This window comes from Phaenicophaeus curvirostris, chromosome 12, assembly GCF_032191515.1.
Source record: "Phaenicophaeus curvirostris isolate KB17595 chromosome 12, BPBGC_Pcur_1.0, whole genome shotgun sequence".
NCBI classification, from domain to species: Eukaryota; Metazoa; Chordata; class Aves; order Cuculiformes; family Cuculidae; genus Phaenicophaeus; species Phaenicophaeus curvirostris.
Window position 1 is genome coordinate 6,869,430 of NC_091403.1, and position 14,796 is coordinate 6,884,225.

General features: G+C 42.8%; 1 protein-coding gene across 1 annotated transcript in view; it reads right to left on the reverse strand.

Moving 5' to 3' along the window:
• The window catches only part of HDGFL3 (HDGF like 3), a 38,485-nt gene that overhangs the window by 4,360 nt on the left and 19,329 nt on the right, over positions 1 to 14,796 (reverse strand). The window contains exons 2-5 of the mRNA XM_069867015.1: positions 11,070 to 11,146; positions 7,441 to 7,579; positions 6,008 to 6,166; positions 4,312 to 4,458 (exon numbers count right to left, since the gene is read on the reverse strand). Coding sequence (XP_069723116.1) covers positions 4,312 to 4,458; positions 6,008 to 6,166; positions 7,441 to 7,579; positions 11,070 to 11,146 — 522 coding nt within the window. The remainder of the gene's footprint in view (positions 1 to 4,311; positions 4,459 to 6,007; positions 6,167 to 7,440; positions 7,580 to 11,069; positions 11,147 to 14,796) is intronic.

The following is a 14,796-nucleotide window of genomic DNA, read 5'->3' on the forward strand; positions in this document are numbered from 1 at the left end:
CAGGAATTGTTGCTACCCCACAAGAACATCACAACAAAAAATATGTCCTGGACACAGGCTGTTTTAAATATGTTATCCCAATTGCAATAGTATCAGATGGCAGTAATTTTGGACCAGATTTTGATCCCCTTATTCATGCTGGCAAGCAGTTGCCTCCACAAATAGATCCACCGACTCCCATGTTAGTAACTGATTGTCAGTGTGAGTAAAAAGATCACAGTCCTTTACCCCACTTTAACAGCCAGGCTGCATCAGGAGCAAAAAAATGTATTTAATTTCCAACAAATCTATTACTTTTCAAAGACTCAGTAAAACCATTCACCTCCTGAAAGGCAACCACATGCTTCCCTACACAAAGAGAACGCCTCATTTACCAACACAATGTCCGGACTGTGACTAAAATAATGAACACCACATACCCCGAGCGCTGACCTTAACATTCAAACGCTCGCTAATAGGGCAGGGACCGCCGCCAGCTTTCAGATGACATCGTATGCGTATCCAGTGTAAAAGTAAAAAGCAACTTAGGTGTTCGGTTAGAAAGATTCAGAGTTATGCCAGGCAAGAACCAAACACGCAAGTCACCAGAATTTTAAATGTGGAATGTAAATCTGCTGCCGTGAATTCACTAATTTATGACCTAATTTTGTACCATAGAAAGTAAACAACACAGAGCCATGAGACCTCTGCACTGGAAGATTCTGGTTTTGTGGTGTTTTGAGAAACTTTGAGAAAGCCAAACCAATTAGGACTTAACAGCAGAAGACTGTTATGGGAGGGAATCTGCAACTCTTGACTTGAGCACAGTTTGGGACTAGTTGTCTCAGCTAATATATTATTAGTTAATTAATATTAGGTAATAAAACCCTGAGGTTCAGGCCTTGCATCTTTCTGGGGAAGGAATCAGCTGAAGAACAATAGTGAAGGAAAGCGCTTGAGAAACAGGGAGTGGTAGGACACACTTATAAACTGTGGCTGGGTCTGAGAAAGCAAATGTCTCTTCTGTGGAGAGTGCCTGTAGTCCTCAAGAATAGTTGAGAAAGTAAGGGATGGAGCTAAGAAAAGAAAGCTTTGTCAACCCCAGGAATAAAAAAACAAAATCACAAGTTGAGCCCTTGAACAGGATGAAATTGGCTGAAAAAATATCATAGCTTTGGAAGTACTTTTATTTGCTCTGGGTTTTGAGTCTTTAGGAAGCCATCACTTCACATTTTCAAGCTCTTCTCTACCACCTGGAGGTTAGAAATTTCATTAAAAACTATCGGTGAAGATGCTCCTGCAATCACTTGATTTTAGACGTTAACCCTTCATGAAGATCCCCATAATGCTGAGGTTAAGAGTGTAATTAAAAGGTGAGGTTCCCTCTGGTCTGAAGAGGGAAGATGTGTCCCCAGGCTGCAGTCCAGACATTATCAAACATAATCACTACCTCATTATTAGCAGTAGTAGCATTAAGTGAAAGGTTGCTTGTGTCCTTTAGGCAACTCTCGTGCGGTCAGGGACCTGGGAGGTGCAGAGCTGAGGAGCCAAAGGCTCTCCAGGACACTGCCCGTGGGGAGCACCATGAGCAGGGTAGCTGAGCTGCAGCCTTCTGCCCACCTGCTTCTCACGGCCCTCCCCAGACCCACTGCCGGTCAAGGAACCAAAACCAGAGGAATGAAGCTTGCCTTATCTTGAGATCAGGGCCTTGAACTCTTGTTTTTCTTGTGTCTTTGCCTTCATGGTGCCTTTCTAGGAGCTATTTTGAAGCAACCCCTCTGGTGCGAGTCTTGGGCAGCCCCAGCCCCTGTCTTTGGGGTGCGTTTGGCGTGCTCCTGGCGCCACCTCATGGCCACTGAACCCTCCTGAGCCTGGTGGCCTGGCAGGACTGAGAGGTGGTGGCCATGCAACTCCTCCACTGTACTCTGGGAAGGAGGAAGCCCATCTTCTTCAGACTGCGTGTTGTTTCTCCAACACCCGTCTCACAGGCTAAATGATTTTAAGTAGACCATAGTGTCATTTATGACCATGCCTTTGAACAGACTTCGACATTCTTCTGTGAACAAACAAGAGGATCACATCACAACTCCGCAGTCATGTGTTGGTCTTTTTTTGACTTTCCTTTCTGTAGAAGAGAAGTCTGAGTACATGGGACGGAGGAGATCAACTATCTCCGGCAAACTCCCAGGCTGGATGACCAGCAGAATGTGGGAGCAGGACAACTGGCCCAGTACCCCAGGAGGCTGGTCCTGACACACACTGTGTGACTGGCTCTCTAACACCAACTGAAAAAAAGAATCTAATTACTCTTTCCCTGAGTGCCTTGTGTCTGATGAAGGCTACCTTGTCTGGCTTTGAGGACGCCAGGAGATGGAGTGTCCCCTCCTGGTCCTACAAGAGAACTGCACTACTGCAAAATCTGAAAAGGAACGCTGTGAAATGCTGATTCTGTGGCAGAAACGCCCAAAGTGAAATATTTGGATCAAGATGTGAATTTCTCCAAACTTATCATTCCTTTTATCTCAAGCTGCCCTTAAAACCAACTCTCCATCTCTCTTTCGTACATGCTCCTAAAACTCCACCTCCCCCATAATATTAGAAGCATCCAAGATGCAGCTGAAAACTGGTCATTCATGTGTGAGATGGAGCTCAAGTACCGGGACTGCAGAAGTCACAGCAGAGCCAGCTCCTCACGTGGGTGTGACAATACTGACTGAGTATTTCTGTGGAGTTGGTGCTGGCAGGAAGGGTACAGACTGCTGACAGTATTTCAGCACAGGGGGCTGATATATCTTCAATCCTGAAAATGCTGCAGAGCACCATGATGTTTTAGCATGCTGGACTCTACCTCCCAGCAGTTACAAGCATGTCACATAGAGAAGAAAGAGCTATATGGGTATCACCAGCCACAAAGACAACAGCCTATGTTACTTTTTAGCCACTTAATCTGCGACTGACCTAACTCACTAAGCATTTGGTCCTTACATGCAGAACATGCCTGAAGTTCACAGGCATATCCCCTATCACTGCCTTCCTGAACCTCCTGCCACCTTAGATGGACCTTATGGCCAGTTTTCTCACTCAAATATCTATTTCAAAGTGTCACACGGTTCACTAGCCAGAACGTGGGCAACACACGCACTATGCAATCCCCACACTCCTCAGCCCCAGACTCTCACATTCTGTGGGTGAGGTGCTAAGATGACACAGCCTGTGACAGTGTCTGGCTCAAGCCAGAGTGAATGGGAGAGCATCAGGGCATTTTATCTTCCTGACCTCACGAGCCACATACTGAAGCTGTCATAAGGCAAAGAGCCACAAAACAACACAGAAAGACAAGGGGAAAGGAAGCTCTGGGAGGAGTCTTTAAGCGGGAGATGACAGCACTTCCCCAGAGGTTGTGTTTTGTAAGTAAGGGTTGAGACTGAGCATGCAGCTGGGTGCTAAGGCATCTCAGCAATGTCAGATGAGAGCCTGTGCTGGCTGGCTTCCTCCCACACCTGGGGATTCGTGTCACTCAGCAGCTTCTGTGCCGGCCCAGCCTGGCTGCTGGCCACGTGGCTGAGCCTTGGCACGGAAACTGCACAAGAACTGGTTCTGAGCTGGAGCTCTAAGTGCCAGAGCAGGGAGGTTTGTGCTGCTCCAAAGGCACAGAAATAGTAGCGGTTGTTAAAGGTGGCTGATGATTAACCAATTCCCATGCGAATTCCCCTGCTCAGCAGCCTTCCTTTCTGTTGTTGTGGCCGCAACAAAATAATATTGATATGAAGGCACAACTGAGACAAACATCTAAGAAGATTGTGTGAAGCTGCTCTGGAGTAGACCGTGTATCTCCTCCTTTGGAAAATGATACCACAAGCAGGACCTGCCCTGAAACCCACAGTATGCAGAGTCTACAACATGCACATGAACCCTAATGAACTCCAAATAAGTCTGTTGGACTGCACAATTTTTAAACAAGTGTGAAAGGACAAGCAGGCTGTCACATTTTAGTGAGCCAAAATGCATTACATGAACAGTCTGATTCAGCTCTCACATCAATTTTGCATCATTCCAGCTCATGGTTTTCAGTAGTTCCATTCAGCTGACATTCATGCAAGTGCTGGAACAAAATAATGCTCATAGTATCTTTCCTCATTCAGCTGTTTCTCTAAAGGGAAATTTGTACCAGGGCAGGGCCCAGTCCTACTTTTCTGTCCTGGACACTTTCTGAGCACTGAAATGCAACATAAAAGGATCGCCCATGGTCACTGCAATACCTTCCACCCCTGGCACCAAAGCACCCCTGGTAGCAAACTGAGTGGGAAGTGAATGACATTAATGGAAGATTACCCCTTCACTGGTTTTCTGCAAATCTGAAGAAGTGTTTCTTGTGTCATTGCCTGCGTCCCCCGCATCAGAGCTGCTCTTATTTTCTTCCTCTTTGCAGTCCTTATCATCTTCATCTCCAGGAGATTTCCGTGACTGCTTGGAGGATTTCTAAAACAATCAACAGCAAAGTTAAAAAGTGAAAACTGAGCCTCAGTCATAGAAAGAGACTGTTCAAATGTATGTGGAATGCTGTCTGCTCTCGAGTTTCCCTGTTCAAGGTGAGTATTGGGGAGGATACGTCAGGTGAAAAGTGTTTTTCAGGTGAAGTAGCTGGAATTACTGCCATCGGTGAAATAAAAGGAGAAATTCTGTGTTCAACACCAGTTGGCAGCACAACTGACTGTAAGACACACACAGTAATAGGAGATGGGTATCAGTGTTGGGTCACCTGTAGGTTTTTGTAGTTAATGAAACAGATGGTGCCAGCTTGACAAAAGTTTTGATTAAACACAGAGATGTAAAATGAGAATAACATTAGCAGAGCTGCTTTCCATACTTTTTTTTTAGTGCTGTCAGCTTTAATATATTAACATTAAAGCCATGTGGAACCAATACATCTTTTCTGCTCCCTTTATGTTATGCAATTCTACAGTACAAAAGGATAAATTGTGGCATTAAGCCACCATTTTCCTAATCCTGTGTTTGCCCAGAGTCTTCTGGAAAGAAGATGGTAGACCAGACCTGAATTCCTAATGCAAAACACACACAGGGGGTGAAATTACTTAATACATTTTGTTCAGTGGATGAACCACAAAATCTCGTGCTCTCCACCAGACTGAGCCTGGATCAGATTGTTTGCTTGCTTCTTTTAATTTCATTTAGTTGTCACTTTCAGAGAAGAATAACATGAATGTGAATGGACATGACTTTGCCACACTTTCCACATTTTTTTAAGCCAAACAGACCCGGAGGCACACACAGAACCAGAAGAAGTGACAATAATGTTGCTCCCTTTCACCGAAGCAGCAAGTGAGAAGCATATCTGAACCCAAAGTCATCACCAGCCATTATGAGACAGTCTGAGATACGTTACTCCTGCCTTTCTTGTCTACACTGTTGCTTAGATATTAACAGGCCAGGTAGGTACTACATTGCAGGTCTTTTATCTACAAATTGAGTGCTCTACTCCCTGCTTAATGGATTAGTTCTTCCTTCCTCCCATTCTGTATCCTGTACTGAAGTGTTTTACGCTCAGCTACACCAGGAGCAGCTGAGCACCTCTGACCCCACCCTTTTAGCATGGCATCCGGGGCACTCACACTGGAGACAGGAAGCTTCAATTCTCCCAGGCTGGAACCAAATCTGAACTCTTATCTCTCAGGAGGCACGTTCATAAAGCTTTTTTTTTTCGCTCTCCATGGGGGAATAACCTAAGCTGATCAATCCTATCAGTGCATGGATTTTCTTTCTAACCCTTCTGAACTCCTTCCCATACTTGCACCTCCTTCTCCAAGTGTGGGAACTAGGAACGGGGCACAGTATTTCAACTGCCATCTCACCAAGCTGTCTACAAAAGCAAGAGCACTTCCTTTGCCTGTTGGAACATCATTGTTATGGTTCTGGAATCAAAAAGTTAAGGAAGAACAGATTACCATGAGTTAAACAGTATTTAAGTTCTAAATGCACATGGGTAACAATGCAAAAACTAGAGGATAACCTTTGAAGTGTAGGATTTTTTCCGTTTTGAGCCTGCTTTTTCATTCTTTCTTTTTCCTTTTCCATCCTCTTCTACCCGATCACCTTCCTCCTCGCTGCTGGCATCTGCTGTATTTCCTCCTTCTCCTTCAGTTTCTGATGAACTCTGTTGCTGAATTGCCTTTAAAATAACAAAAAAGACTAACAATAATAACTTCAACAACAAAAATATAATTAAAATCTATTACTTAATTTTTGTTGTGTATTGAAAGCAGACATGCTGGTAACACACAGCCTACATTTTAATTGCTACTGTCAGGAAGAGCTCAGGTTATTCTTGCAATTATCAAGAAAAGGGTCTGCAAAGGCAATTTTCTCAGTCACCACTTGGAAGCAGTTTTCGGGTGCAGATTGTGGGATAGCAGGTTCTGAAGGGTTTTCACAGAAACAGAAGGTCTGGTAACAAAAATGAGTTTGCCAGAGAGAGGCCTGGCAAGTTCTACTTTGGGCAAACCTATGGTAGCTTTTCAACTTTGGCTGCAATAGAGAGACCTGTTCAGGACAGAAAATGGCTGTTACGAATCCACCAAAGGGCAAGTTCTCCGTGTTAGGAAGAGCAAACACTGACCAGAAGGCTGAGAGCTCTTTGACAGTCCATCTCCCACAGACTATTCACTAGATTTTTTTAAATCCCCAAGCGTATGCAAAACATCTGTAGGGCTGAAAATATGAAACAGGAACTGAGAGGGGCAGCAGCTTTCCTGCAGGTGGTCCATATCTCAAGTTTGTAAGCTTTTGTGCTAATAATGTAATAGGTGTCCGCCTTCTTCTGTAGGTGATTTCTGCCTTCAAAGGACTACATTTTTTAATGAGAAAATGTCTTTGTTTTATACAGCCCACTCTTCTCCTTCTCCAGCTTCACTGACTTCTTGCTGTGGACATCCAACAGGGAGAGCTGTTGTACAGCAGCTACTATCTCGTAACAGCAGTTTAAACCTCCACCTTCTCACCCCTCACATTTTTGGCAGTGCCGTCCTATGTGTTATACATTACCAATATAAAAATCAAAATTGCAGTGACCTTAAGGTCTGTGTAAAATACATTGGAACCGATTTAAAAATAAACAACAGGAAGAAGTCAGAAATTATTCATGTTTATACTGGTGTAAATAAAGTCTTTCATATTAATTCAGCTAAATCTGCTGCAGAATTTTCCGTTTCACCGCCCAGAATATCACAGAAAGCAAAGGGCTCTGCAGTATGATTAAAGTTCAGTTTGTCACAGAGTTCAAGACCACAGTTGTCTTTACATTACACAATTACAGAAGATGTGAAACTTTCTAGCTCCACCAAAACCAGGACCTTCCACAGCACACATACAATGTTTACATTAACAAGAAGTCCTCAACGATGAAAACAAAAAATATAAGGAGGGATAGATGTGAAAGTCATTTACCTGATATCCAGTAAACTTTACTCCAGGGTTATTTTCTATTTCCCACAGGCCTTCATTAAATCCTTTTCGCTTGTTCGACTTCCCAAACTTATCTTTATATTCTTTATATGGGAAAAGGTCTTTGGGCCCCAGGAACGCACTGCATTTTAACAAAGGCAACATTCAAAAAAAGACTTAAATTCCTCTTTTTCAAAACACCCCCCCCATACATTAACAGCTCAAATGTTTCCCCTATTCTGCTCATTCCATCATTTCTTCTTCAGTTTTATTTATTTGTTTATTTAACACACTGGCTTTATGTTACTGCTGTGAGTCTGATTTATTGGTCAGGCTCACTGTTCTGATGTTTGATGTTGTAAAATCATGCTGGTTCTCTCTAGAAACAACTAAAACAAGTCTCATTTATTATATTATCTACTGCTGGGAACTGGCACTTGAAGAGTTTATGAAAAGGATTATATGACATAATTGCCTGTGATAACAAGAAACCAAACTTTCAATCCTTCCAGAAAGGCCTAAAAATACCACATGAAAAGTTAAAGCATGTAAGGTGTGCTTAGAACCCACGTGCCAAAACTTATCCCATGTACTACCAGACAGAAAAAGCAATGGCACTTATCTATACTGCCAGTAAGCCTGGAAGCTTCTCTCTTGGAATAAGCCCCCCACATGCTAGATTCTGTGCAAACACAATAGAAATGTTCTCTTTTCCAAAACCCTTATAATTTCATATAAGACAAGAAACAATGGGTGAATATAGGCAGATGAGTAATACAAGGAAACAATGAGACACACAGGGTGCTTGTGGCCAAATTGTTTTTAGACAGCACAGCAAAGGAGGGATTTTGTGCTCTGCTGCTGCAGAAGTCAGCTATGCAGTGGGCCAACTAATTTCAGGCACAGGCAGCACAATGCAGGGAAAAATAATAATACAAAAAAGAACTGCGGTGATTTATCCTGTTTTTTTGACATACTTAAGAGTAAAATTCTGACTTCTTATTTAAAACCAAAGCAAGCATAATTTGCTTTCATTGGGTCTCTACATCCAGTGTGTTTACCGTGCTCTGTATCACAGCACTGGGATGGCTAATGGTAAGTTAAATTAAAAACAGTGAAGGCAAAAAAAATACTTCATTCCCACATGGAAGATTCTATGTCACCAATGACTGGAGCCGAGTAAGTCACACTGTCCTTCACTATAATCATTGTCCTACTTTCCCGATGATCTTTGTAATTAATGTTAACTCTATCCTGTCTATTACCACAGGATCTTGGAGCTCCACCATTTACAACATATTTATTCCCATAATATCCCCACGAATTTGGGAAGTTGCCCTCTTTTGCAGATGGACTTGTGAGGCACAGAGCTTTGCCCAAGGTCAAACTCAAGCTGACAGCAGAATGCAAAGCAAATCCCAACTCTCTTCAGTCTCAGACTAATACCTTAATCATGGGATCATATTTCTTCCTTGCTGTAAATGTTATTTCAGATTAATGCCTGATTTATTCCCTGATTCTTCCAAGCATTTATGAATGTGCAAGGTTCCATTCACTTAAATCGTCCCACTGGCTGAGAAGTCTGACAGTACAGAGCCAACTGGTGACTAAAGGCATCAGATGACAAGTATCTGGGGAAAGAGTTTCTTTTTAACTACACGGGAGACAGAATGGTATCCACACTCAGTTGTCTCATTGAGAAATATCTCAATTATATAATTACAAAAATCAAGAATGCATTTTTACCTGAAAGCCAAACAGTGATTTCCATACTAACAGATGCCTTTTTAATATTAAAGGCTACAACAGAGCAAGGGATCTGAATAAATTTTTTTTTCTATGCTTTTGCTAATACTAGATGTCTCCTTGTTGCCAAAAATACATGCAAAGAGATCTAACAAATAACAAAGGAAAGCGGTGTGAAATGTACCATGTGCCACCTTAATTTAGCACAACAGTAATGTATGGAAACAGCCTCTTATATATAGTAAACACAGAAAAATTGTCTACATCTTTGTTTGAAATACATTCATTGCCACTGGGAGAGTGTAAGTTTCCACTGTTATGCTGTACAACTAAGGGGCTGCAATCTGCAGTTCATTTTTAACAGTTATGCTTTTTAAATTACTAAGGAAGTTAACTACAAACTGTTTTCCTGTTACAGAGGTTACAGCCAGATCATGGGCTAACAACATCCAAACCAAAAGAGCAGTTTGGGATTCATTCATTTCAGAATAAAAGTGGTCAGAGCCTTTTTCTCAAAATGTTTCTCAAAAAAACTGTTTGCATTTAAAAAAAATTACACTTTGGTTTCTGATTTTTAAGTATTGTAGGTTTATTTCAACCTTATTCTTCTTAGGTTTATTTTGCAACAGCAGTAGTGGATCACAATATATTAAAATTCAGGTTGTTTCATTACAGCAATAGGGTTAATTAGTTTAAGTAAAGAGAGGCTATTTTGGTCTTTATTAAGCAGAAACTACCTTTAAAGATTTCTAAAATAAATGTGACAAATGAGCTATGGGGATTATGATGTTCTGGAATAATATTAAAATTCAAAACCAAACAATAAATTTTTAATAAAGCTTCAAACCTCTAAAACTGAATTTAAAACGTCATCAGAATTTAATTTTCCCATTTCTTAAGGAATTCTAGAAAACATGTTCCCTGCAAGTGGGCAAGGAAAAGTTTTAAAATGTAAACATTTCATGCAACATGGAAACTGTGATGGATTTTAACTACTTCAGACAGTTTAAAATAGTGAAATGTACATTTTAATTCTTAAACTGTGCTTTGTAGCAATCACTACCATACCTAATTTATCCTTCCTGTTATGACTCCTTTCTTTCCCTGTAAGCTCAGCCAGCTCAGTTCTTCTATAACTTCTGAGAGCTCCATCCTACAATACCCCCAGCACAAATCCCACAGGAACGCATACATTTTACAGCTATGTGAGGACTGTGTGAGACTCTGGGGTCTGCTTCCTTTCATTTTACAAACTATTAAGCGAGTTCTCACACAGGACTTGACCCCAGATGTGTCTGAATACAGCAGCCTGATCTCTGCTACCATGTATATCCAAGTAAAAAAAAAATTGCCCCTGCATCTGAGTTCAGGTGACCCTTTAATAAATTTATGCCAATGCTTTTCTTTACGGGAAACACAGGCACTGGTTATTATTTATGCTGAGACCACGGGACATCATCCACGCAGCAGCATTTGCACCTACTTTAAGGTTTCACTTCCATGTGTTAATACAAATGAGTTGGGCTCGTAGGACCCATCTCTAGGCTCCCAATGGCTTCAGTCAGGATTTGTTCCAACAAACACTGGACATCAGAAAAAAATATTTTAACAGAAAGGGTCATTGGACACTGGAACAGTGTTCTGGAACACTGGAACAGGCTGCCCAGGGAGGTGGCTGAGTCACCATCCCTGGAGGTGTTTAAAAGACAGGTGGATGAGGTACTCAGGGGGATGGTTTAGTGGTTGATAGGAATGGTTGGACATGATGACCCTGGGGGTCTTTTCCAACACAGTGATTCTGTGATTCTGTGAAAATCAGTGCAGATGATGCTAGCTGCAGTGGAAGAAGACATTTTCAATAGAAAAGACTGTGTTCATTCACTTACGTTTCATGAGTCCCAAAAAAGAAGATGGGGTATTTATTTGCTGGAGGCTTCACAGCTCCTTCAGGGAGTTCATCAATCTGTGAGACAGAAATGGAAAAAGGATTATTGCCAAATGTGGTGTCCCTCATCCAAGAATCCCCATCAAGCCATGGCAGTGCTGGTGCAGGTGTCCCGCACCCCTGGGAGGTCCCACTGTGTGTGGAGTAGGGAAGGGAAGATGACAGCTGCCAATTCTTCAGGCAAGCAGGTCATACAAAGTTGGCATCCGACAGAAACACCACAGGGAGATGACAAAAGACCAAGAAGCCGGCAAAAAGTTTTAATGATTTCATGGGCATTATAATACACAAGGCAATAAAATCAAGTCTGCTTAATTTAAGTGTGAACTTCAGATGCTGCCTCATCAAAGGAACCGAAGCCCAGAGGGGCAATCCTGTCTGTCTCACACAGCCACCTAAATAACTTCGGCAACAAATGGGGAACATATGGCATCTCTGAGACTCTGCAGCCAGAAAACTGGACCATCTCCCACCAGTGCTTTCTGGTGGTGATGATGGTACTCAGTGTAAAATGCATAAGGCACGCCAGGGAGCTGGGTCTGGGACTGTTTGCCCTGCAGCATCCTGGAAACTCTTTCTGGTCACCATTCCCCTCTGTATTCCATTTCTTCTTTCATGTTTTATCACTGGACTCATATTTCTCAAGATACAGCTGCAGGGCAGCTAAGAGAGGGATGGTGAGGGTGTTCTCCTGAGGTATAGCTGGGACTGGGACAAACTCCTCAGGATGAGCAGCACCTAGACCTCATCTTCCAATGTCTGAGTGAGAGCGTTGGTCACGAGGCACAAAGTTAGGCCCATGACTTAGTCTTGTCCATATCCAATTTTTCAGTCCTCTACAACAGAGTCCAGGTGTGCCTACCTGCACAAACCAGAAAAACAGCACAGCTTTAAGTAAGATCTAAATGCCTGTATTCCCAGAAATGGCACTTCTGAGCATATGTGGGCGTCTACAATTAAGTGTCCAGAGAACCCTCCAGCTAAGAGCGAGCCTTATGAATCTAGGTGTCTACAAGGCAACAGCAGGGCGCAGGTGAATGGCTCGCTGCCTGGTTCTCAGGCAACTCAACCTCAACATAAGCATACTGAATCCTGCCAAATGTCACTGGAACTGAGAGCAAAGTGCTAACATACCAATGCTATATGAAATCTGCTCCTCAGCAGAGCACGGAACCTGCGTGTTTTCACTCAGGAGGCCAGGCCTACATGTGCTTTCCTTTTCTTTTCCTGACGAAGGACCCCAAACACTGAATTCTTGTTGATTAATAAACACCAGATTGTTTTCAAAGGATGTTCTCTTTCACTGTAAAGCATCTGCTGGCTACATAGCTCTCAACAGAGTACAAGCTTTCGTAAGGACTCAAGTTCTTTCGGTCTTTCTGCAAGGACACCCATTGGGGACAGAGAAACCAGAGCCACATGTGGAGCTGTAACATCACAAGACTCCTTTCTGCAAAATAAATGGATGCCTATCTTTCAGGTCTACATGGAGCATTCTCTAAAGCTACGCCAAAATCAGCAGATATAAGAGCACTTTCAAGCCATTCTCTGCCTCTTTTCTGTGGCACAGCTCAGGGGTGTGGATGGTGGGGCTCTGGCACGCTGGGCCACGCGCCACCCTGCACTCACTGCCCAGCACAGTCTGCACGAGACAATACCTGAGGGTCAGAGGTGTCACACGCCTTATAGACACAGCAATTACCCGAGTTCTTTCACTTAAGTCAATTGATTGAACAATAAAAGAAGAATCTATTCTTTAAATGTACATAGAAGGATGCTACACATTGGTGGAAGATGGAAGCATGCATTCCATTTTAGATCAGCTGTGTGTAAGAAGGAACTGAAATGACATGACTGGCTGTTCGGTGTCCTCTTCACCACAGGGAATACATAGAGGAAAGACTGCAAAAAATTTTTTTAGGATTTATTTTTTTATGACACAAACAATGAACTATTTGTTTTTAAGTAAGTGCCCATAATATGGTTATTTGCTCACTAATACGTTATTTAAATACAGGTATTAGACTATAGCAGTGATAAAAAGAGACTGCAGGGGAAAAATACCGCAACCTACTTTACAAACTGATAGCAAGTCAGGGAAACAGTATGTCCCACTCTGCAACACATTTTATGCCTCCTTAAAGATGGAAGCGTCTATGCATCAGTCCAAAAAAGGCTGTGCTGGCAGTTTACCAAGTACAGGGGTAATACACCTCAACTGTCTGGATGCCTTAGCTTTCTTCATTACAGCAAGGAAGGTGTCCAGAGAAATACTAGAGCCCAGAAAAATGTGGACTCCCGTGCCTGAGACAAACAATATCTGCTAGGACTTGAGTGCGGATCTCATTTGGCTGCTGAGCATTTGGCACTAGCTCTGGGCTGCATTATGGAATAGCACAGTCCAGTTACTGCCTCAGCCCTTTAAGAATTTCACATGAAATAAAGCAAACAGCTGTAAATGATCAGTAAAGCGGAGGAATGAAGACACGCTTAGTAGGGAACGTTGATCAGAAGGGAATGGGGAGCTTATATCACACAATGTGCTATGCTTCGAAGTAGTGAGGATCTTCTCCTAAGAAACATCCCAAGTGGAGGTAAGCCTCACGTTGCACTCCCAGAACTCTATGCTGTTAGCTAAGGAGCAGCACCAAATGGACAAAGGACAGCACGTACATCTGTCACGCAGCTCACCTGCTCCCCATTTCGTGGCGTCTTTCTTTATTCATCCCAGTATCCCCCCTGAATATGGATCATCATGAGAAACCATAAAAAAGCTTTTCATAGCTTTTGAAAGTTGGCATACGCAGACAAACACATGCAGTATAAATCTGCACTAAACAGCTCAAGGACAGACTGTTACTCTAACGCTGCACTGTGCAGCTGAGGTCAAGACTTTTCCTGCCTTCACTGATTTTGCTGTGAGCTCCCCAGCTCTCGGGCTTATGTCGCTAGTGCTGTAATGAGGTTGAATATGGAGTGACAGTGCTATCTTACAGCCATTTAACTCTGTGGCAAAAACTGCAGGGAATTTAGAGAAGGATGAGACCCTCTCTGCCATTAGGGAAGACACCTTCCCTTTTTACCTTTTCATGCCAATCCCAGCATTAAAGACTGTGAGAAGAGAGCTTAGCACAGTCCACCCATTCCCAGCAAAACCACCTTAGCCCTCTGTGAATGCTGAGCCTCTAAGTGCTTATTTAGCTGCAGAACAGCCCCAGCACTCCTTAATGATTGCTGCTGTTTTGTAGTAACAGCAAGCAAGCAGTAGAGGCAACCATACTGCAGTCCCCTGCTGCTGCACTCAGTCACAATTTATTCCCATCCTACAAGATGTTTTGGCTAAATATGCTGAAGATTTGGATCTGATATTTTTCTCCATATCAGCAAGATCAAAGACAGAGAGAGCGAGGGAGAGAAAGGGAGGGAGAGCGTAAGCACAAGAGCAAGAAAAGCATCACTGCTTCGAACCAGGAACAAAAGAGATAAGTGCACCCATGCTAGGACACAGTGTTGTAGTCACAGAAACCTCACTAATGACTAAAGCATCTGTCTATCAGAGAACCAGACTGCGACTGCATTTTGCTCCTGGAAGGATAGAAGTGCCCGTTATAATCTGCAATCAAATAGGAGATTCATCCCCTCCCGAACCACAGCAGACAGTGGGCTGG